Source organism: Drosophila sechellia, chromosome 3L (assembly GCF_004382195.2).
Source record: "Drosophila sechellia strain sech25 chromosome 3L, ASM438219v1, whole genome shotgun sequence".
Classification (NCBI taxonomy): Eukaryota; Metazoa; Arthropoda; class Insecta; order Diptera; family Drosophilidae; genus Drosophila; species Drosophila sechellia.
In genome coordinates, this window is record NC_045951.1 from 13,086,995 (window position 1) to 13,107,906 (window position 20,912).

At 44.0% G+C, this 20,912-nt stretch overlaps 3 protein-coding genes across 4 annotated transcripts; 1 reads left to right on the forward strand and 2 right to left on the reverse strand.

Moving 5' to 3' along the window:
* Nucleotides 1-733: 733 nt before the first annotated feature.
* On the reverse strand, nucleotides 734-5,569 carry LOC6605572 (zinc finger protein sens). Its single transcript, XM_002030358.2, has 4 exons — nucleotides 5,200-5,569; nucleotides 3,813-4,891; nucleotides 1,768-1,918; nucleotides 734-1,535 (listed from the first exon to the last, which is right to left on the reverse strand). Exons 1-4 carry the CDS (start codon nucleotides 5,357-5,359, stop codon nucleotides 1,303-1,305), a joined length of 1,623 nt encoding a protein of 540 aa, XP_002030394.1. The 5' UTR covers nucleotides 5,360-5,569; the 3' UTR covers nucleotides 734-1,302.
* Nucleotides 5,570-15,685: 10,116 nt separating this feature from the next.
* On the reverse strand, nucleotides 15,686-16,859 carry LOC6605573 (GPN-loop GTPase 2). The gene has a single exon (XM_002030359.2). It carries the CDS (start codon nucleotides 16,829-16,831, stop codon nucleotides 15,908-15,910), a length of 924 nt encoding a protein of 307 aa, XP_002030395.1. The 5' UTR covers nucleotides 16,832-16,859; the 3' UTR covers nucleotides 15,686-15,907.
* Nucleotides 16,860-17,276: 417 nt separating this feature from the next.
* On the forward strand, nucleotides 17,277-20,894 carry LOC6605574 (actin-interacting protein 1). 2 transcript variants are annotated; one of them, XM_002030360.2, is made up of 7 exons: nucleotides 17,277-17,401; nucleotides 17,741-17,862; nucleotides 18,496-18,586; nucleotides 18,775-19,038; nucleotides 19,104-20,158; nucleotides 20,219-20,369; nucleotides 20,435-20,894. In XM_002030360.2, exons 1-7 carry the CDS (start codon nucleotides 17,368-17,370, stop codon nucleotides 20,542-20,544), a joined length of 1,827 nt encoding a protein of 608 aa, XP_002030396.1. In that variant the 5' UTR covers nucleotides 17,277-17,367; the 3' UTR covers nucleotides 20,545-20,894. The 2 variants fall into 2 exon arrangements, with proteins under 2 accessions (XP_002030396.1, XP_032573936.1); XM_032718045.1 differs by lacking the exon at nucleotides 17,277-17,401 and adding an exon at nucleotides 17,463-17,499.
* The last annotated feature ends 18 nt before the right edge of the window (nucleotides 20,895-20,912 follow it).

The following is a 20,912-nucleotide window of genomic DNA, read 5'->3' on the forward strand; positions in this document are numbered from 1 at the left end:
CTTCATTTCGGGCGTTTTAAAGTGCCGCAAAATGCATTCGGACATTTCGATTACCGAAAATTGCGATCAGCAGTCCTCAATGACCATTGCTCCATGCCCCCTCATCCTCGATCCCCGCAAGCCCCATTTCTCACTTTATTTCGTCAGCAATTAGTTCGAACTTCGAACACTTATTGGCGTTTTCCCCAAGGATCGGGCATGCAAGTGGGCCGAGGGGTATGTGTACCTGTAACGCGGCGACTTACAAAGGGCATTCCACAAATGCCACATTGGGCACAGATCAAAGATCACCGCGTCACCCGAAACAGGAGCAACTTATTCCCCATCAATCGAGTACGTGCAGGAATTCATCTATAAAATCAGGTTTACGAACAGGCCCCCGAAAAAATATTTGGATCGCTTTGGACAATTTGTATCAAAATGTGGTACTTCAAAGGAGGAGGCTGTGTCCTTGATACTAAGGAATTTCTCAGCTGTTCAAGGGGTTGATCGAAATAATGAGATATTTAACCCACCCAATGTAAAAACTATTTGAATTAATAATGCATACCAAAAATTTCTATGTATTAATCATATCATGTGTACTTTTTGATATTCTCGAGGATATTATATAAAGGTATCAATTTTTATCTCTCGTCGGAAATTATATCATTCTAGATTCTTGGAGTTTTATCCTTTTTAAAAAAAACATATATTTCGTTTGTTCTCTTTTAGCTTTCAACTTTATTTTCCAAAAATCATATACGCTCCTAATAAATATAATTACAATAAGTCATTGGGTTTATTACAAAATAAGAATAAACTAAAAATTCGCATAGATCGTATAAATAAATGTGGGTGATGTCATTAATAAACTTAAATAAATTAGGAAACTAAATTTAGACAAGTGGTCGCCAAGTGGTAGTTCATTTGTTTGAGGTTGTTCTTTGGTACGTTTAGCTGCCAATTTTGGGTTAAGTTTGAATCAAATCAAAAACGTTTAATGCAATAAATTAGATTATTCATTAAGCTAGTGTTTAACGGCTATAAAAAGAGTCTTGTTTGGGATAACTATGTACAGACTTAAGGCAGTATCTTAGCTAATAGGTTTTAACAATAATTCTTACGATTTACCTAAATCTTTGCGAAGGCCTAAACAAAACAAACTTTGGCTTCATAGCAACGACTTAGACTTAGGGCCAACTGTGATCTACTCCACCTTCATCATCATCAACACCATCATCATCTGGTTTTGAGTGTGTGTCTCGTCCTGCTTAGCTAATACTGAGATCTCCTGGATCAGAGATTGCCGCCTAGCCTTGGTCAGCAGCTGCTGCTGCTCACCTCCATCTTCAGGGGCTTCAGGTCCTCCACTGGCGGAGCCTCCTCATGGCGGCTCTCCCGATGACGGCGCAGATCCACCTTGCGCTGGAAGGACTGATCGCAGAGGTGGCATCCGAAGGGTTTGTAGCCCGTATGCTTCCTCATGTGCGTTATCAGGTTGGAGCTCTGGCTGAAGGCCTTCAGGCAAACGGTGCACTTGTGTGGCTTCTCGCCTGGAATCGCAAGAAAATCAATAAACACAATTAGTTAAATGCCGCTTCAAAGTTTATTAATTGTTTTCGAGAGGCGACGGCAGCTTTACAGCAATTAGACAAATTGAAAGGCGATAGGGATCTGTGTGCTCAAGGGTGGCTCTGTTTGCACTAGGTTGTGACACATTTGCCCAGAAATGCCCGGGTTCTATCCCCATGGACTAGCTTTGATTTCACCGAATATTCAACTTACCGGTGTGTATGTACGTGTGCTTCTTCATGTCCGACTTTTGGTGGAACCGCTTGCCACAATATTGGCAGGGATATGGCCGCGTATCGCTGTGGATGAGCAGATGTGTGGACAGGGTGGACGAACGCTTGAAGCTCTTGCCACACTGTTTGCACTGAAAGAAACAATAGAAAACAACATTATTAACAACACATTCAAACAGAGCGAGTCATGATTATTGGAACTCTGAATACCCCATATTTGCACAGCTTGAGCCAAATAATCAAAAAATCAGAAAAGAATTTATATATAAATTCGCCGTTTTTTGTGTGCCTGAGCCAAATTCGCAGTGGCAACATGAATTAAACTAGATTTGTGAGTGCTCAAATATTTGTTAGACAGGTGACGACAAGGGAAAACCCAAAGCCAAACTTGGTTAGCCCACATCCAGGCGACAAATAATCTAGAACCTTAGCCATTTCTCAGTGCTGAAACAGCTAGGTAAATATTGTTTAAGGGGCGTTCTATCTCGGCCCAATGCTAAATCTCAAGTGAGACACTTTCCAGGGAGCTTTAGCCATGCATATAGGTATGTACATACATTGTATATACCGCAGTATTTGTGGGCCAAACACAGCTGGGATCCACGGGGAATCGATCGCGGGGATTGGACGAATCCAGTGGCTGTAACATCTTCGGTTGTCAGATTAAATGTTTGAACAGTTTGCCAGTTGCAGCAGCGTTGCAAGTAACCAAACATTGACATAACACAACTCAAATCGTCGGCTTACGTGGGCGACATTTATTAAACACGAAAACGTGAAAACAACGAAAAGTAAAACACATAAATGGGTGAAAAAATATGAGACAATTTTTTCGAAAACCCCGCATGGTCTACGCGTAATTGTAAATTGACACAAGTGTCGGTTTTTTAAAATTTCTTTCTTATTGGTTTTTATGTTCTCTTATTATTTTTTAAAATTTTTTTTTTTTTTGTGAGCCTTGTTTTTGGGATTTTCTATTTGCGCATTGCATTCGCGTGGACCATATCCACTACACACATTGGCTAGACTCAGGCCCAATTAGTTGCTCTATTGTTAAGCTGCGCTCAACTGCCTGAGCCATAATGTCAATTTGCTTAGCTCTGACAACGGAACGGAAGTTGGCAAAGCTCGAAAGGCAAAAAAAAGAAAAAACGAGGAGGGAAACAAAAAAGAGTTAAGGAGAAACCCCAAAGTCTGAGTCAGCCGGGTGGGCCTCCAATGGTGAACAGATGTAAAGCACGAATTACAGAAAAAAATTCGATTTTATACATAAACAGCTGAAGAACAGTGACTGCGCCTGCGCGAAGGACTCTGGCAACTGTCTTCCTCGGCTTTTTGACCATATGACGCTCCTGAAGCCCGAAAACCTATCGCATTTCACTGACCCTTTAATGTGTGAAAAAAAAGACTGAAAAAATAAGGACTCGCGGCGGGTGTTGATGGATATAAACGCAATATGACATCGGGGTAGGCATAGGGCATTAGGGTAACTCGTCTCAAATTCCTGAGGGTCGTGTGCCCTCTTACCTTTCGCACAATCCAATATCGAAATGACAATTATGATTGTAATTTGTACATAAATCTTCGGGGGCGAGTTGTACACCCCCCGCCCGCGCTGGCGCTAATCAAAATTATTTGATTAACTAATTGCGTGATTTCGATGGGACTTAATTGAATTTCCATAGAGCTCTATCGGTTTGGCTTGTATTACCAACTTTATGACAGTATTTGCTGTGCCACTTTTCCAAATTGAAAGTGGTATTGGTGGGGTTTTCGGCTCGGCGACAATTAAAACCCGCGCGGACAAAATATGAAACAATTAACACAGGGGAATTGTCGAGGACACGCAACCTTATGCAATGATACGAATAGTATTCGTTTGGGTTATAGATCATGGTCCTTCAGGACACGTGATAAGCCCATTAAAGAGGACCGGAGCTCAGAGATTTTCAAGCGATTTGCCCTCGATTTCCTCTTCATATTTCCCCACCCGTCTACGCGTTTATCCTGTTTGAGTCTGCTTACCTGGAAATTCCTGCCGCTGCGCTTCTCCTCGTTTTCGCCTTGGTAAGATGACGAGGAGGACGAACGACGCGCAACATCTGTGGCCGTCGAGTCAGGATGTTGCTGCTGATGCTGATGTTGCTGCGGCTGCTGCTGGTGATGCAACTGTTGTTGCTGCTGCTGCTGCGACTGTTGGTGTTGATTACGCATGTAGCCGAATTCGGCGGCTGCCACCAAATTCATGAGCGCCGCTGCCGAGCGGTTATCCTGCTGCTGCTCGTCCTTGATGCGATGCTGTTGCTGCTGCTGCGGCTGCTCGCTCTTCAGCTTCAAGTGCTGGGTAAGCAGTTCCAGGTTGTTGCCCGTCAATCCGGCCATGAATGCGCTGCGATGGGCATACAACTGCTGCTGGGCCACCTCGAACTCCAGATCCTGGACGGCATTCGAGGCGGGAGCGGACAGCGAGGAGATCGGCGATTGTAGCGAGGATATGGATGCAGTCCTGCGCTCATACTTGAACTTTCGCACAATGGGATCCACCTGGTGCTCCTCCTCATCGCCCTGCTCCTCCATCTTCAGGCCGTACTGCTCCCTTCTCGCCGATCTCTCGCACATCGAGGCCGGTGACCAAATGATGTTACCCTGCGATCTCTGGCGCTGTTGCTGTGGTGTACTCGAACTCTTGAGATTCACAGCCCTCAGTGGAGGTGGGGTCACGTTTAGGGAGGTCATCGGATGCAGTGGCTCCACTTCGCTGCTGGAGCTGCTCCTGCTGCTGTTGTTGCTGCTGCTGTGATACTGATCTCGGTTGGAATCATCCGATGTGATACGCTCCTTTGTGCTCAGATTTAGTGGCATATCCTCATCCTGCTCCTGATAGTCCTGCTTGCTGTTCTCATTGTTATTGTTCAACTGGAGCTCATGCTCCTTTTCGGGCGTCAAGGCAAAGTCACGATCCCGCTGACCCAAGACCACAGAGGCGGGCGATTTGGGTGTCATGGGGGTCAGTGGAGTACCCAGAGTCGTGGCCGAGGACAACAGAAATTGGGGCCACAGTAGGGCACTCGAGTAGAGCAGCGGGTTGTACAAAAAGGGCAGATCTATGGCGGAAAATGCAAATGCAACGGATCAGTTGGATAGTAGTTACTAAGATTAAGAAGGAGCAGTATCCTCAGAATGCCTATCAATGTATGGTTACTCTCTCTTATTGTTAAGAACTCCAGAAAAGTTAAGATATGTTTTCTGATCTGTTGAAATCGTTAACATTTTGATATTAAGAAACTGAATCCAGTCAAGTAATCTTTTAAATACTTGCTCTCAACTTGCTGCGATTAAATAAGCTAATAAGCTAATTTTGCTATCTTTACTGCCCCATATATTTTTCTGCCAATCCAGATCGCGAACTCACCTCGGCCATTCAGTTTCTGTGCTGCTGCGGAGGCTATCACAGTGTTGAAGGCGGAAGCCCGCTGCATCCACTGCTTGTCCAGAGCTGCTCCATGGCAGCCCAATCCCGCGGGACTCGGCTGCTGGGAATGCGGCGATGGCGGCGGCGATAGGTGATTCATTTTGATTTTGGATCTTTACTTTTTGGAATCTCACTGGGGCTGATTTGCGTATTTACTTTAACAGTCTTTGGATTTGGGATTTTTCCCAGTACTGTTCACTTCACAAATCTCACTTTCTTGGCGCTGTGATCTTGGATTCGAACGGATCTTGGATGGGTCTTATTCAGTGCGGTTTTATCTTGACTCACTGGAGACGAACACGTCCGTATCGCTCGGTGCTTCGCACCTGACTGAATCTTTGGTCGATGGCTCGGTTCTAAATTGAGCCAACGGTGAAGCGACTTGGCCCGAAAAAAAGGTACAAATCGAGCTCTCTTTTTTCTGGCACTGTGTGAGTGCGGCAGCAAGCCGAATCAAAACGGGCCCTCGGTGTATTGGTGTTGACTCTTTTGGTGGTGGCTCTCGAGAGCCCTCCAATGTTTGGTTGGTGTTGGTGTTCGTGTTGCCAACTCTGGTTTTTCACCTTTGGCAGCAGTTGGCGGCAGTTGCAGTCCTGTGTTCCATGTTGTAAGGGTCAAGACGCACAGTTAGGAGTCCCCTGGCGATCTCGATACCCCAACCCCTATCCTCTTGACCCATCTACTACTGGTTTTCCACTCGGCAGCACGCGTTTCCCTACTAATTGGTATGCAGTTAAAGTTTGGCGGGCGTTTGTTATCCTTTTCCCGCTGCCCTGTAACAGTTACAATTGCCTTTGCTCTTTCTGTTGCTGCCAACACCAACTGTTGTTGGCTTGGGAATATCGGGATCGGTACTTTGGCCAAGGGAGAGGAAGCGTGAGAGGGCCAGCAATCGGCAGAGGATTTCACTGCTTATCGGTGGAAGGGGAAAGGACGAGGGCGGGATGGGGCGGGGTAGCATACAAATATTTAGGTGGATGAATTCAAGGATCTAACATCTGTCGTAGCAACTCTGCATGTTTGTAGATACTGTTTAGATTGCCTTTGGATTTGACAAGGATTACAAATGGATACCTAATTCTTAATGTGATGAAAATTAATTTTTGTAATAATTATTAAAACGACATTGCGAGTAAAATATACGAGAAAATAAGTTTAAATTGATATTTTATACGCACCTCCCAATAAGGGAAAATAGTTTAAGTCACCATCTTGAGTTTATTCTTTAGAGGATTGACGTACTTCCCAAAATACAAACATATATCGGCTTTAATTAAATTATTGTAGGATTTTATCTGTTTTATTTCTACCAAAACTACATGATTGTTTATAACATATATAAAATCTCTTGTAACTTTTTTAAAATATATTTATAAGGACATATTTTATTTAGTAGTTATAGTTTGGTTTGGTTTTAGGTAATTAACTTTCAACAAAGTTTTTTTTAAGGCTCTCATTGCTAACTTTGCTGTTCGTCGTATTTTTCTTTGATTGAAGTTAAATGAATGAATTCCTTTGTCAGTCAATGGATTATTTCGCCATTTAGAACTATTACCAACATATAAGCTATAAAGTCTCCATCTCCTCGTTGGATCGTAGCTATTAAACCACTCAGATAGGACGACTGAGCACCTGCCACTTTCTCCCTCTACCGCTCGATGCACCTTTTCCCGAGCTTATCCTTGATGAGAGTTCGTGGTCCTCCTCCTGAGTTGGTAGCTCGCCACGCTTGGCCACCTCGTCTTGGCCGCCTCAATTCCAGTTTATCTATCCTTGGCGCGCGCCACACCTGCCTAGAAAACGAGCCAAGAAAAAGTGGCGGGCGCACACTTACACTTCCACATTTAACGATCCTTTTCCTTGTCAGCAATTTTAGTTCCCGTCCCCTAGTTTTTGGCGCAATTTCCTTGGCAGGACATGTGCAGAGTTGAGGCGACACCGAAATTCCATCGCACTCGTGTCCGCCACGGGTGCCGCCGATCTAGCGAAGCGGTACGAGGCACGCGGCCTAAAAGCGGGCCAAAATGGGGGAACTCAGGCTACTACCACTTCGACCGCGATGAGGGCTGGCCAAGTCAAGTTGGTGGCATCGTTGCGCTTGGCGGCATTTCCATGCATTCTGTTTATCTGGAGAACTGAGGGCGCGTGCTCATCCCCTGCCGCTTTGTAACGGATTCACCGTATGCCGCTCACACATCTATCATCGTTTGATATGCGGTACACAGAGAGAAATACTAATTTGAAAATTACAATATTTCTTTTTAAAGAATCCGATTTATGAATTCATCTCAGATATAATTAAACTAAGAAATGGAAAAAGCGACTTTTTTTAACTGTAACTAACATTTAATAATTTTGTGGTATTTAATGTTCAATATAATATAATAATAAAATATAATATATTTAATATTTCAAAATTTAAATTTCGTGTTGGATAAGTTTCAAAATTAGCAAATTTTGTTATAAATATATATTTTCTATTATCACGACTGATAATTAAAAGTCTTGAATGAATATTGGAATACTTATCAATATTTTTTGTAGTGCAATGCAATGCATCACAGGGTCGAGAGTCGTAAATAATTTCCATTCTCTGTTTTTCATGTCGGCGACATTTTATTTACGACACCCTCAGCGAGCCCCTCTGCGTTTGAGCAAATCCCACACTCTGCCGCTCGGAAACTCGGAAATGCCTTTGCACTTGGCTCGTGGCTCTCGGCCGCCGCTCGCTGATTGGCCAGCAGAACGTCGAGAGGGCGGGTAACACCTACACGGAACGGGTTTGCGCCTGTGTATGTGAGCCAGTTCGTGGCGAGGTGAGTTTCTGCTTCTGGCCAACATCGGAGGTGTGTGGGCCTTGTGGACCGTTAGATAGATGTTGGATTGGCCGAATGAAAACCCCCATGATGAATGGTCGAGTTGATTTGGTGAATGGCCATAACAACTGATCTACGATTGCCGAGCTTATACGATTAACAGATTTTTAGTTAACGTTAGATTGAGTATAACAGGGTAGCTGATTAAAAATTATTGTCAATCCATAATAACTTCAATTTATCAAAATAGTGATTTTTAATCAGAAAGGTTTATAAGCTTATCTTTTTTTAGGAGGTATTTAATTTGTAGTGCCATAAATAAAAATAAAAATAATGAAAGGTGAAGTTTAAATATGCAAACTACATAAAAAGCTGACGTTGATGAAAAACTTATCGCATAACCATATTTTATTATATATAATTGCTAAAGAATTATTACTCTTGCTCACTTTTGTATCATTTTTATAAACAGCAATATGTACTTTCACTCATAACTAATAAAGGAAATTCATAAAAAATCGGGAATATACTCATGATGCTAAGTTACTGAGATTCCATTCCTCCCTTCGCCCCCGTTCACCGATCTCTACTGATTTATCGCACTATCTGCCGACATCGTTTAAAGCACTAAGAGACCATTTAAGTATTCTCTATTTGTCTCACAGTGGGTGCTGCTGGCCAGCATGGAAATTCCTTCCAACAAATCAGGCGGAAATCTGTAATAAATTTATTATTATGTAGCCTGGCCATGTGGATTATAATTGTCTTGGCAACAAATGGGGGCCAAAACGATGCTCACAGCGAGGCGAGGCGACAGTGGCCATGGCCACCGACTGGCTACTGGTTATGAGCACGACCAGGAGGAGTTCCTCGACCAGGAGGAGTCCCTGCACCGCTGTCGCCGGTTCATATCGTGCAGATTGTTGGCAATTATTAAAATGATAATTGCACAAATCTGGCTATCAATTGACGACCATCGAAGACCTTAGACCAGCCACAAATGCAACGGCCAAAACGAGCGAAAGCCGCGCACAGAAGCTTAAACCCCAGACTCAGACGCATGCGCAGATGCAGTCAGCAGTCAGCAGTCAGCGGGCTCCCATTTCCCAGTTTCTCCCAGTTACCAGCACTCCGCATCCCGGTCACCCGTTCCCAGTCCTCCAGTTCGCCAGTTGGCTACTCCAGCTCTCTTGGCCCGGCCTGTGCGCTGGCCTGCCTCTTATCATGCGGCGTTGGCGCGCTGTGCAGCTTTTCGCCAGCGTTGACAATTTGGTATTAATTTAAGACAACAGCGGCAACCACAACAGCCAGTCAGGCCAACCAGGCCCAGACAGTTGGCCACTTGGGCCGCAGTTACAGCCACAGCCGCAAAACAAAAGACGGACATTTACATGCTGCCAACGAGGCTAACAATGAAATCTGCGTAGTTTGTTTTGGCCCCCAAAGGAGGGGTCGCAATCTGCCAGCTTAGTTAGCCCAAAATGTGGCCAGAGCTGAGAAAAGCTTTGTAAAAAATTAAATATATAATGAAAATGAAAATATTTTAATTATTTACTTACCATTTCCTAAAATAAACCAAATAAAAAAAAAAATCTAAAGACAATATAAACATTAAGTTTTATCCCAGTGTTCGTCTATGGCACAAATAATTAACTAAATTATATATATGTTTTTCTAAAATTCCCACAAATTGCCTTTTAAGGGCCAACAAACTATAACTCGGCCCCACTAAACAAGAGCGTTGTGCTTTGCTTTGCTTAGTTTTCCTTTGTTTTGGCTAACTTTAGTCCCTCCGCTGCGTCTGCGCACAATTATAAAACAAAATTGATAAAATTATTGTTGTTGACCGTGGTTGGCTCTCTTCTGGCCAAAGGAGCCTCGATGGGCGATTAGCCCAAAGCCAAAAGGTTGCCGTTGCCGTTGCGGTGGCCCCAACTGACCATTGCGGATGGGGTAGGGGGCGAACCCGACCCCCTTTCGCATGATGATGAAAATCAGCGAGTGCCGCATGGAAAACGAACTGGGAATGTGTATGGTAATGCGAATCGGAGGACCTCCTTCTGGATGCTAGGTGACCAAATGAAATTTATTTCAATTTCATTTGATATTAATTGCTAATGGCCTTAAGATTGAATTCCAATGGGCCTGCCTTATTTGGTTGTGGCCGAGTGGAGGAGGCCAAACAAATCGGGCCAGCGACTTCTCACTCGCGTACTACGAGTATGTTGGGGGCTTGTTAGGATTGTGTTTTTGGAAGCCCCTTCGAGGGGCTGGTGGCGCCACCACAACTATTTTGGGGTACAAATAAGGCACCGACATGGGGTCTCGCCCGCACAAATCTCTGACAGTTGAACGGCGTTTGTCGTTTGTCGTAATTAGCAGGCGAATGGTTAACTTACGATACCTTTACCCTTCTCGTGCCTTCTCCTCCCTCTGGAACTGCATTGGGATTGGGCCGTTTTGACCATTTCTGGCCGAGCTGTGCGAAAGTTCAGTAGAACTGACTTTCGAAATACAAGCGACAGCCCACACGCTGACACAATTAAGCCAAACACATGTCGTCTCCGGCGGAGATAAGCCATTTATTAACTTTTCACAAGACCTCCAAATGATGCCATAATCTCCGCTTTCGGTTAGACATATGGGAGAAAAGCCACGGCTATCTGCAGCGCCGCGAGATGCAAACAGATAGAACGGAAGGAGAATCGCTTGGCTTCCTGCAGAAGGTGGGATGCCCTGAAATTGGGAATTTTAGATTCAGAGAAATAAAATATAATATCAAGCAGCTACTGCATATCACAAAACAATAATAAAGCTGTAAACAATGTATACAAGATAAGCAATGAATCCATTACTATCCCAAACCTATATATTAATAAGAATCTAATAGTTAAGTTGCTAAAAATAATAGCATATAGATTTCATTCCATTGGTCATCCGACTTGATGAAGCCGTAATGCCTCCAATAAAGACGGTAATTTACTGCTGCTAACTGCGGCTACTGTTTCGCTTCGGGACCTCCAACGAGCGCCGCTTGACAAGATCCCAGGCAGCAAACAAGCCCAAAGGAGCTGAAGCTCGGCCAACAATTGAACTGCAATAAAACAATTTACCCAAAATAGCGCTCGGCCCAAGAGCAATCTGCTGGTTAACCTGGCATCAGACTCCCATGGCACTGCGAAAAATCGGGGCTTGGAACATGTTCCATCATCTATGGAAATAAAATAATAAGAAAGCGATGGGTTACAGGTGGAATGGGATAATTTCAATGAAATGAAATTATCATTCAATAGAATATTTTTCCTTTTTACAATATTCGATCTATTATCATAGATACTTTAGGCAAGTATTTAAATTGTTTATTTTCTTCTTAATTATAATACAGCTTCATATACACGTTGTCTATTAGCTTTTATACTTTTCAAATATATGTATGTCGCCCTTATTTCCGCAGATGACACCACAATTGTTTCCAGTGTACTATTGGCGCTGCTACTGGACTCTGGGCAACATTTATCATTGAAATGTGGCGTGCGGCTTCTACGCAGTCGCAGCAGCAGCCGAGGATGCTTTGCGGCACCAAAACGAGCTCCCGAAACTCTCTTTTGACTTTGGCGGTTCGCTTTGCATGTATGCGGTGTGGCAGTGCCCAAAGTGCGCAACGCGGCGGGGGAAGGCGTGGCAGTTGGCCGATAAACTAGGCCCAGTCAGTCGCGTAAGTCAGGCGGCAGTCGAATGGCTATGGGCGTAGGAAAATCAATTCGTTGGCCCTGAACAGATTTCCCTTTATCTCCGGCAGCCCCACAACCTTTCATCTCTCGACTGGTCGTCGGTCGGCTGATTTGCATATGTTTTGGTACTTTGGAACCTCGGTACTTCGTATGTAGTTGCGACAAAGGCCCTCATAATTGCTTGATTTAGCGACCCATTCAAGGCGAAAAGTCGGCGCCAGCCGCATCTCAGTAACTTGGCTTCCAGGCTAGCTACCGGTGTAAATTGTCGTCCGCGAATGCTACGTGTGGTGCTGGAATTACACTTAGAAAATAAATGTCAAAGAAAAAGAAAGCTATGGGAAAGCACAATCAAATATGATTTCGAATATGTAACTTAGATTTTATAGCAAATGTTAGCACTCCCACTTTTGCTGGTGAAGATAAACTCTTTCTAAAGCTAATGATTGGTATATACTCATACATATAGATACTATTAGATATTTACTATAGATATTTAGTATCTTTATCTACTCTTTCTCTGTTTTCAAGATTTTGTATTCCGAATCAACTTTTTTATTTATTTTTTTTATATTCTATAGACTCTTAACAGCAGCTACTAAAATCGTAATTTTAATCTCTGTGCAGATTCTTTCTGTGTTTTTTTAGTGGTAGTGGGTGTCATGTCGCTTAAATTGCCAAGCAATTCATAAGTGTCAACGCGTCTCATATGAACGATGGTAACAAACTTGAGCAAGGGGGAAATGCTGGAGCTGAATTATGAGTTTGCTCGGCTTCCCGATTCGGTTAAGTCACAAATAGAAAAGTTTAAGAGTTCAAGCCGAGATAATATTTTAATAAATCCAAAAAATCACTGTTTTTCATTTCGTACCTAAATCCCTCAGTTCATTCACTAAGTCTACTTCCTCACTATCTACTTGTATAACTTATTTTTGAAATACAATGCACAAAATCAAGTATTCCTGTGGTAAAGAACGGTTTTTTCAAAACAAAAACCTTACCGATCTTCTCTTTGAGCTTTTTTATACTACTTTCCCATCCTGTTGATTTCCAACTGTTCTCGTCTCGGCATAAGATCAAAATATTTGCATAAGCAGCGGCCTGAATTACAGTTTAAGCCAGTAAACTCAATCCAACAGAGAGCAAAGGGCCAACACAGAGGTGAGCAGCGTCATGTGCTCGCTGCAGATACAGATACACAGATACAGATACACCGAACCTGAGGACTTAAAACCCACCGAAGACGACGACGACAGCAGGCACGCGCCCCGATCCCGAATCCAAAACCCGAAAGGCGATTCAGGAACTCAGGTACAAGGTAGTCAGTTTTAAGGGAAGGCAAGAAATGAGCAACAGCCAGGGAAAAACAAAAAAAAAAAAAAAACGAAAAAGGACCCAAAAATGTGCAACTGTTGGGCGATCATACGATCGGTCGGGTGAATAACCCGAAGATGTTCCTTTCAAGAATCTCGATCTAGTGGAGCTTAGTTTATAATTTTCGACAGGAAAAAGCTGCTGCTGCTGGAAGATCTTATCGTATCTAATATCTGTGCGCGGGTTCGATCAAATTACAGTTCCGGTCAAGATTGAGCATTTGGTTCCGCTTTTTGTTTCGGGGATGAAGACAATGCAGCAGGGGCAACCGTTAACCTTAAGTTAATGATTTGGCCGATGCCTTTGCTTGCTGGCTGCTGCCTGCGCTTCAAGTGCAGCATATGGCATTTTTACTCCTCTTGCTGCGGCTTCAGCACAACTGACGCAGGATACGCAGGATATACCCGGCCTACCTACGATCTGGGTTTCGGATCGGCGGTTCACTTCCTATCCTCCACATGGGCCCGCCAATCTGCCCATATCTCGCCCTTCTCTCTCGAGTATGTAAAAAGATCAATCAAATATTGTGTATTCCCTCGCCGAGTTCGATTCTCCCTAGGAGGAATTCTACGCGTATCTAGATGCCCACTTGACTTGGGCTCTTTTTTAGGCATTTATACCGTGTAATATTAGGGAATGGGTGCGTTCAGGGTATCGGTGGGGCATGATGGGAATAGCAAGCGTATGAGGGGACTGATAAGAAATGATATGTGGCCATGATTGATATGAAAAAAATTTTTGAACCTGGAAAACTGTTTGATGTTGTTTAAATGGTTTAATTTCAAGTGAATATATTTAGGGATTCTTGTTAATAGTTCCGTACTTATATCTTGTTTTCTAGGTCATCTGCTAGTCCTATGGCCTCAGAGTTTCGACTCCTTTATTTTTTTCCAGTTGCTTAGCTGGCACATTTGTTCCCCGACTGCCGCTGCTGGTGTGCACCTGCTTTTCGGGAACAGGACGCGCGTCTTTTGACCGCAATCGTTGCCAGGACTGGCCTGGAAAGCAAAACCAAATAGCGCTCTTACAAGCCAGGTCGCTTAACTGTTTAGCCTGACGCGCTTACATCGCAGGGGATCGCACTTATGGCTTTTGAGGACGCGACGAATTATCCTGCAGAGCGTGTGCCAAAAAAACAAGAAGCCGCAGCCCGCTGCTTTACACAAATCGCAAAGGCAAAACGAATCCGAGCCCCACTCACTTCGTCCTGGCACGAAACCACTTTCGTTTATTTTAATTTGGCTTGCGGTCAAGGGGATCGGGGCTTTGGGGGATTGGGATTGGGAATGGGAATGGGGACTGGGGAATTGGCAGCCAGCCTGCTGCAATCTGACAAGAGCCTGCTGCATTTAATAACTGTTTTCGTTTTTGCCGCTGTTTTCTTATGCCCTACAAAGAGGAGTCACCAGCTTAAGCAGAAGGCTTATAAATATCTTTATAATCAATGATATTCAGAAAATATATTATTCGAGGTTGGTTGTAAAAGCCCATTCTTTGGTGAAAAATCCAATAAATTCTTAAAACTGTTTAATATTTTTCAGACCTTAAGAGTTTTGAATCCTTAAGCGTATTCTTTAAACATCTATAACGTAGATCTATAACTCCCATTTGGATTTAAGACCAAGAGTAAATTGGCATAACTTGGCTGCTTTTCAATCAACAACTTTTTCACTAAATCAAATAAAAGTTACGCACAAAAGGGTATTCACGAATCGGCTTAAAAGTAGCGACTCCTGGTGCTTTTTTATATCCCAACTCGTCTGCCCGTGCCTGCAAGACGGAGCCCCCGAGTGCTCACGACTTGGACGTGGTATAGGAGTCTATAGCGATCCCGTTTTGCGGTGCACGTGCCACAATTTGCAGCTTGCCACGAGATGTTCACCGGTCGTTCCAGCTCTTATCTCGCAAAACAACGCGCCTCGGACTTAATTAATTTTTATTTATGTTAACGAGGGCTTTGCTTTTAGATAAATCAAAGTATAGGGTTCAGATGCAGATCCTTTTCGACACAAGCTGAACTTTGGGTTTTTATATGCTGAAAAGAACGCTAACCGAGTTACACGTATTCACGGTTGGATTAATGTCTAACCAATTTACTGAAATACCTGGTTCTTTTTTATAAGATCTAACAGACTGCAAAATTCATGCTTGTTCTTATACAATTAGTTATTGTTTAGTATATTATATTTTCTGTATTAATATTTTAGGTTAGTTCATTTGTCAATTGTTATTCGACTAGCAAAGGATATTTTTAAAATCATAATTTATATAAATACAATTTTCTCCGTTTGACATATTTTCTAAAAAAGCCAACAAAGCCCAAAATCCTAAATGACAAATTGATTTTTTGTTGTATTTTTTTATTAAATTCAATTTAATAATTCTTAATTCAAAATTCTGTTCCTCTGTAAAATTTTACATACATCTTACCATTATTTACAACGTTTGCAGCGACATCTAGTGGTGGCCTGGATTTTGCAAAGTTCAAATGTAGAGTTCTCTTGGTGTTTTCCGATTAGTAGATCCTCAAGTGATGATCAACCATGCTAGCGTATTGCAATTTATTTATCCTCTTAAAAATATGTGGTTAGACAAAAACGGATTGGCTGCTAATATATAAGGTTCAATAGTACTCGGTTCCATATATTTATATTTTAGCTCAAAAGCCTTTTTTTTTCCTTTTCAGGGAGTCTTATCACAGGCTATTTTCGATTAATCCCAGTACTTTTATTCCATATAGGGCTGGACATCATGCTCCATACGAGCGGCCTCAGTTTCTGCACCCACGGCGCAGGCTAGTAGTGAGTTGACCGTCTGCTCCTCGCCTGCCTTGTAGACGTATCCATTAGCCTTGTCGATGTGATTGCGCAAGCGGAGCATGCTGTCCGTGCTGAATACGTCCAGCAGTTGGAATGAAACGAGGGCGTAGTCCTCCACCATGGAGCAGATGGCTGCATTCAGTTTGTGGTACTTTCGCATGGCGGGATCATCGTCCAGTTTGTCCAGCAAATACTTGAGGTCCAGGACGTCCGTATAGTAGTCCACGTTGAAGTGCAACTTGGTCTCGTGCTTCTTTAGTAGATCGGCCTTGGAAAGCACATTCACGTGGGGTAGACTCATTCGCAACATGGTGTTCAATGCCATCAGCAAAGTGGCAATGAATTTGGCTGGCTCCGAGCAGTAATGGGAATCTATGAGGTTAACGGTGACCAGGCTATATCTCTCACGCTCCAAACGCTCAAAAACCCGGGCCATAGCATTGTGATGGGTATATAGCTCAATTTGGCCGGGACAGTCGAACAGGAAGTAGTTGTGGGTGGCGCTCAGTTTGCGCAGTGCCGGCAACAGCCAATCCTCCAAATGTTCAGCCAGATACTCAGAGCAGTGCATTAGAGCTCCGTTCGGTCCCAGCTTTAGGTGCTCCATACAATCCTCCACAGTGATTAGCTCCATCACACTGAGCACCGGTTCGTAGGACATGTTTTCGTTAGCTGGATCCAGATTCACAACGCCCACCTGGCGGCCCAGTTCGCGATAGAACTTAAGGGCCTCGGCACAATAGGTGGTTTTCCCAGAACCAGGAGGTCCTATAATCAGCTGTCCATAACGTGGATTCTCCACGGTCGCCTGCGTCGGAAATCTTTGCATCATTCTTCCGAAAAATGAAAAACGTAAACAATGGTAGAGGTGGGGAACAACAGATACCGATTAATTAATTTGGCGCCACCTATCGATATTTAGATAGTTCTTGAAAAATATACAACTTATTATATTAGATAATAATAAATAGTGAAATTTTAATTTTTCTTAACACAAGTATGAAAATAAAAAGTGCATGTCCAAGAAATAAAGTTTGGTTTGGTTTCGTTCTGTGTTATTACGGTATATTAATTGTTACTTTTATTATAACACATAAAACTCTTTAATTTTAATGTAATGTTAAAAGTTTATATAATGAAATGTAATTTAATTTTAAATTCTCTCTAGTTTAATTCGCGGTTAGAGATGGGTAACCGCAGCCCAAAGTTGATAGGCCGCAAAGAATAAAACATCGATGACGACGGTGGTGCCCACATCGATCTTAGCCCACCACTAATCGTCGGCGAACTTGAGTTTGGTGTTTTCATTTATCCGCGGAATTTCGCACTAATTAGTAAAGGCTTCAGGAGCACCGAGAAATCACCACAATGGCACAACCCCAACCACCGGCGTACGAAAACAGTGAGTTGGAATCCCACAGAGATAAACTGCAGTCATGAATCCGATCCCACTCCGAATGTGATACGTAGAGAGGGGGATGAGTCAACAGGCGAAAAACGGTAAAAGCAGAAAGTAATCGCCGGAAGCGCCGTGATTATGCCCATAAATGGGCATAGCTGCATATGAAAGACCTTTTTAAGCAGTTGAGGGGGCGGGGGAGGAGCCGTTGGAGCGACCCCATTCCCGTTCGCTCCCCAAAAACGAAGCCGCACCCTATTTTCCACCCACTCCAAATTTTGCCGGCGTTATCTGAGTAGCAGTCACAGCCCATTTCTAATCGAAATAATCGCCTAATTGCAGAAAACATCTACGCAACTCTGCCGCGCACCCAACGCGGCCAACCCATCGTATTGGGTGCCGATCCCAAGGGCAAGAACTTCCTGTACACCAATGGAAACTCTGTGATCATCAGGAACATCGAGGTAAGCTGATATATGCTGCAGCCTGCTGCTCCGATCCTGCCATAAATCCATGGCATTTACGTCCAAATGGTGTTTTATTTTTGGACAGGCTGCAGTTTCTGTTGCCAGTTTGTGTGTGCTTTCTGGCTTTCGGGCAGCTGTTCTATATTTATTTATATATATATGTACGGTATATAAGGCGCAAAACACAGATTCCCATTCCACAGGCCAACCGGCAAAACACAGACTGGCACACAGATAAATTTCTTGTTTGCCGCCCACGCATCATCATTATGATGTTTTCATCTGGTCAAAGTGATTCTTCATAGCAGCTATGTATTTGTTTGCCTATCTTTCACTCATTGAATCAGTACAAATTCAAAATATTCCCATGTTTCTTTGTCTTTTGTCCCGATAATCCCGCCACTTCTATGGTATCTTTAATGCCTAAGAGATGGAGTGGAATCTTCCACCAAAAGATATTTAGGTGCTGGAGAATGAACAGTTAATGAAGGAATCATACATAACAAATTCAAAACAAAATACCTATGTGCATATTTAGGATCCCAAGACCATTTACCATTCATTTGTTTAATTTGCCAAAAGTGTCTCTAAAAAATGTATGTATGCTTTTCCCTTTCTACCGCACCATAGAATCCAGCCATCGCCGATGTCTACACGGAGCACTCGTGTGCAGTGAACGTGGCCAAGTACTCGCCCAGCGGATTCTATATTGCATCTGGCGGTAAGTCTCGCCCAGCAATTTCACACTTGGAGCACCCGGCTTGCGGCAGCAGAGCATAAAAATCGTGACCACCATGAGTCACGCCATGGCCAATGATTAGCATTTCCTTATTTGGAGCGGTTTCTTTATCTTATCTGCGGTTTTGAAGCGAGCAATGTTATTTATTTAGCTTTCTCCTTTTTCACCAGACGCCTCCGGCAAGATTCGCATTTGGGACACGGTCAACAAAGAGCACCTGCTTAAGAATGAGTTCCAGCCTATTGCAGGACCCATCAAGGATATTAGCTGGTCGCCAGACAATCAGCGCATCGTGGCCGTGGGCGAGGGACGCGAACGTTTCGGTCATGTCTTTATGTCTGAAACCGGCACGTCTGTGGGCGAGATCAGCGGCCAGTCCAAGTCTATTAACTCGGCGGACTTCCGGCCAGCCAGGCCATTCCGCATTGTTACGGGTGAGTTCACACACGAATAATAGTCCCAAAATGCAATATATTTACACGCACACTTGTTATTACAGGCAGCGAAGACAATACTATCGCCGTGTTCGAGGGACCCCCGTTCAAGTTCAAGATGACCAAGCAGGATCACTCTCGCTTCGTCCAGGCTGTGCGCTACTCGCCTGATGGCAAATTCTTCGCCTCTGCCGGCTTTGATGGCAAAGTCTTCCTGTATGATGGCACCAGCTCTGAACTGGTGGGCGAATTTGGCTCTCCTGCCCACAAGGGCGGTGTTTACGCATTGGCCTGGAAACCAGACAGCACCCAACTGCTGACCTGCTCCGGCGACAAGACGTGCCGCCTTTGGACCGTGGAGTCGCGCGAGCTAGTTAGCGAGTTTGTGATGGGCACCACTGTGGATGACCAACAGGTGTCCTGCTTGTGGCAAGGAGACAACCTAATCACCGTCTCGCTTTCTGGCGTGATCACCTACCTCAATGTGGCGGATCCCTCGAAACCGCTGCGTGTGGTGAAGGGCCACAACAAGCCCATCACCGTGCTGGGACTGAGCGATGACCGCAGCACCATCTACACGGGTAGCCACGATGGCGTGGTGACCAACTGGAACTCAGGAAGCGGCACCAACGATCGCATCACAGGCACTGGACACGGAAACCAGATCAACGGCATTGCCGCCTGGGGTGACTTTGTCTATACCTGTGGCATCGACGACAGCCTTCGCCAGTTCAGCGTGGAGGGCAACTCCTACACGGACTATGTGGTGAAGCTTAACTGCCAGCCTCGTGGCTTGGCCATTTTGCGTAACGAGAACATCATTGCACTGGCCTGCATTAAAGAGTTGACTCTTGTGCAGGACCAAAAGAAGATCTTTTCGCTGCCCATCAAGTACGAGGCCAGCTCGATTGCCGTTAATGCGGACACTTCCGATGTGGCTGTCGGCGGTGATGACCAAAAGTTGCACATCTACACCCTGAAGGGCGGAGTATTGGAGCCCAAGGTGGAGCTGGATCACTTGGGAGCTGTCACGGATGTTTCTTACTCGCCGGACTTGAAGTATTTGGTTGCTTGCGATGCCCATCGCAAGGTGGTGCTCTACTCAGTGGAGGAGTACAAGGTATTAAGTAAACATAAATGTCTATTTTCATTCCATTACTAATCGGATGTACTTTCATAGCCTGCACACAACAAAGAGTGGGGCTTCCACAGTGCTCGCGTAAATACGGTGGCCTGGTCGCCCAACTCGCTGCTGGTGGCTAGTGGATCGTTGGACACTACTATCATTATCTGGTCCGTGGCCAATCCGGCCAAACATACTATCATCAAGAGTAAGTTTTTACAAAGGTGTATCAAGCTTTAAGCGATGTCTGACATGGTTTTTTGCCCACTCCAGATGCCCATCCGCAGTCGCAAATCACTCGGTTGGTCTGGCTGGACAACAACACTGTGATCTCCACCGGACAGGACTGCAACACCAAGGTGTGGCACGTGGAAAGCATTTAAATGAAGCGGCCGTGAAGCATATTTTTATACTTATCCAGGGAGAGCAGCCAGCAGCGCCCTGGCTTCATTTCATTTAAGTGTAACAATTTACATTTAGCTATTTATGTTTTTATCCCCGACCTCCCCGCACACCTCATGTCATGTATTTAATTTTAAGCCAAAAGTGTTTGCTAATCATCATATCATGGATATTCAACTAGTTTGCCCCACTATCATTTTCGTATGTGTTTTTCAAACAATTTTTATACTACTGAAACTACGAACTACGAAAGGAAACACAAAGATATGTAAAGTACGCCAGCGTACATAAATTATTGTATTATGAAATGAAATATACTAGTTTTTGCATAGCTCGCCGTTTTCTTTTC

What these genes read in the sequence shown, in the direction of transcription:
- LOC6605574 (XM_002030360.2), top strand. Translation starts at nt 17,368, where the DNA reads ATGGCACAACCCCAACCACCGGCGTACGAAAACA. An exon ending in ACCACCGGCGTACGAAAACA is followed by an intron (nt 17,402 to 17,740) that starts GTGAGTTGGAAT and finishes GCCTAATTGCAG; the next exon opens with AAAACATCTACGCAACTCTG. An exon ending in CAAACATACTATCATCAAGA is followed by an intron (nt 20,370 to 20,434) that starts GTAAGTTTTTAC and finishes TGCCCACTCCAG; the next exon opens with ATGCCCATCCGCAGTCGCAA.
- LOC6605573 (XM_002030359.2), bottom strand. Translation starts at nt 16,831, where the DNA reads ATGATGCAAAGATTTCCGACGCAGGCGACCGTGGAGAATCCACGTTAT.
- LOC6605572 (XM_002030358.2), bottom strand. Translation starts at nt 5,359, where the DNA reads ATGAATCACCTATCGCCGCCGCCATCGCCGCATTCCCAGCAGCCGAGT. An exon ending in ACAGAAACTGAATGGCCGAG is followed by an intron (nt 4,892 to 5,199) that starts GTGAGTTCGCGA and finishes TTTCCGCCATAG; the next exon opens with ATCTGCCCTTTTTGTACAAC. An exon ending in GCACACGTACATACACACCG is followed by an intron (nt 1,536 to 1,767) that starts GTAAGTTGAATA and finishes TTGCGATTCCAG; the next exon opens with GCGAGAAGCCACACAAGTGC.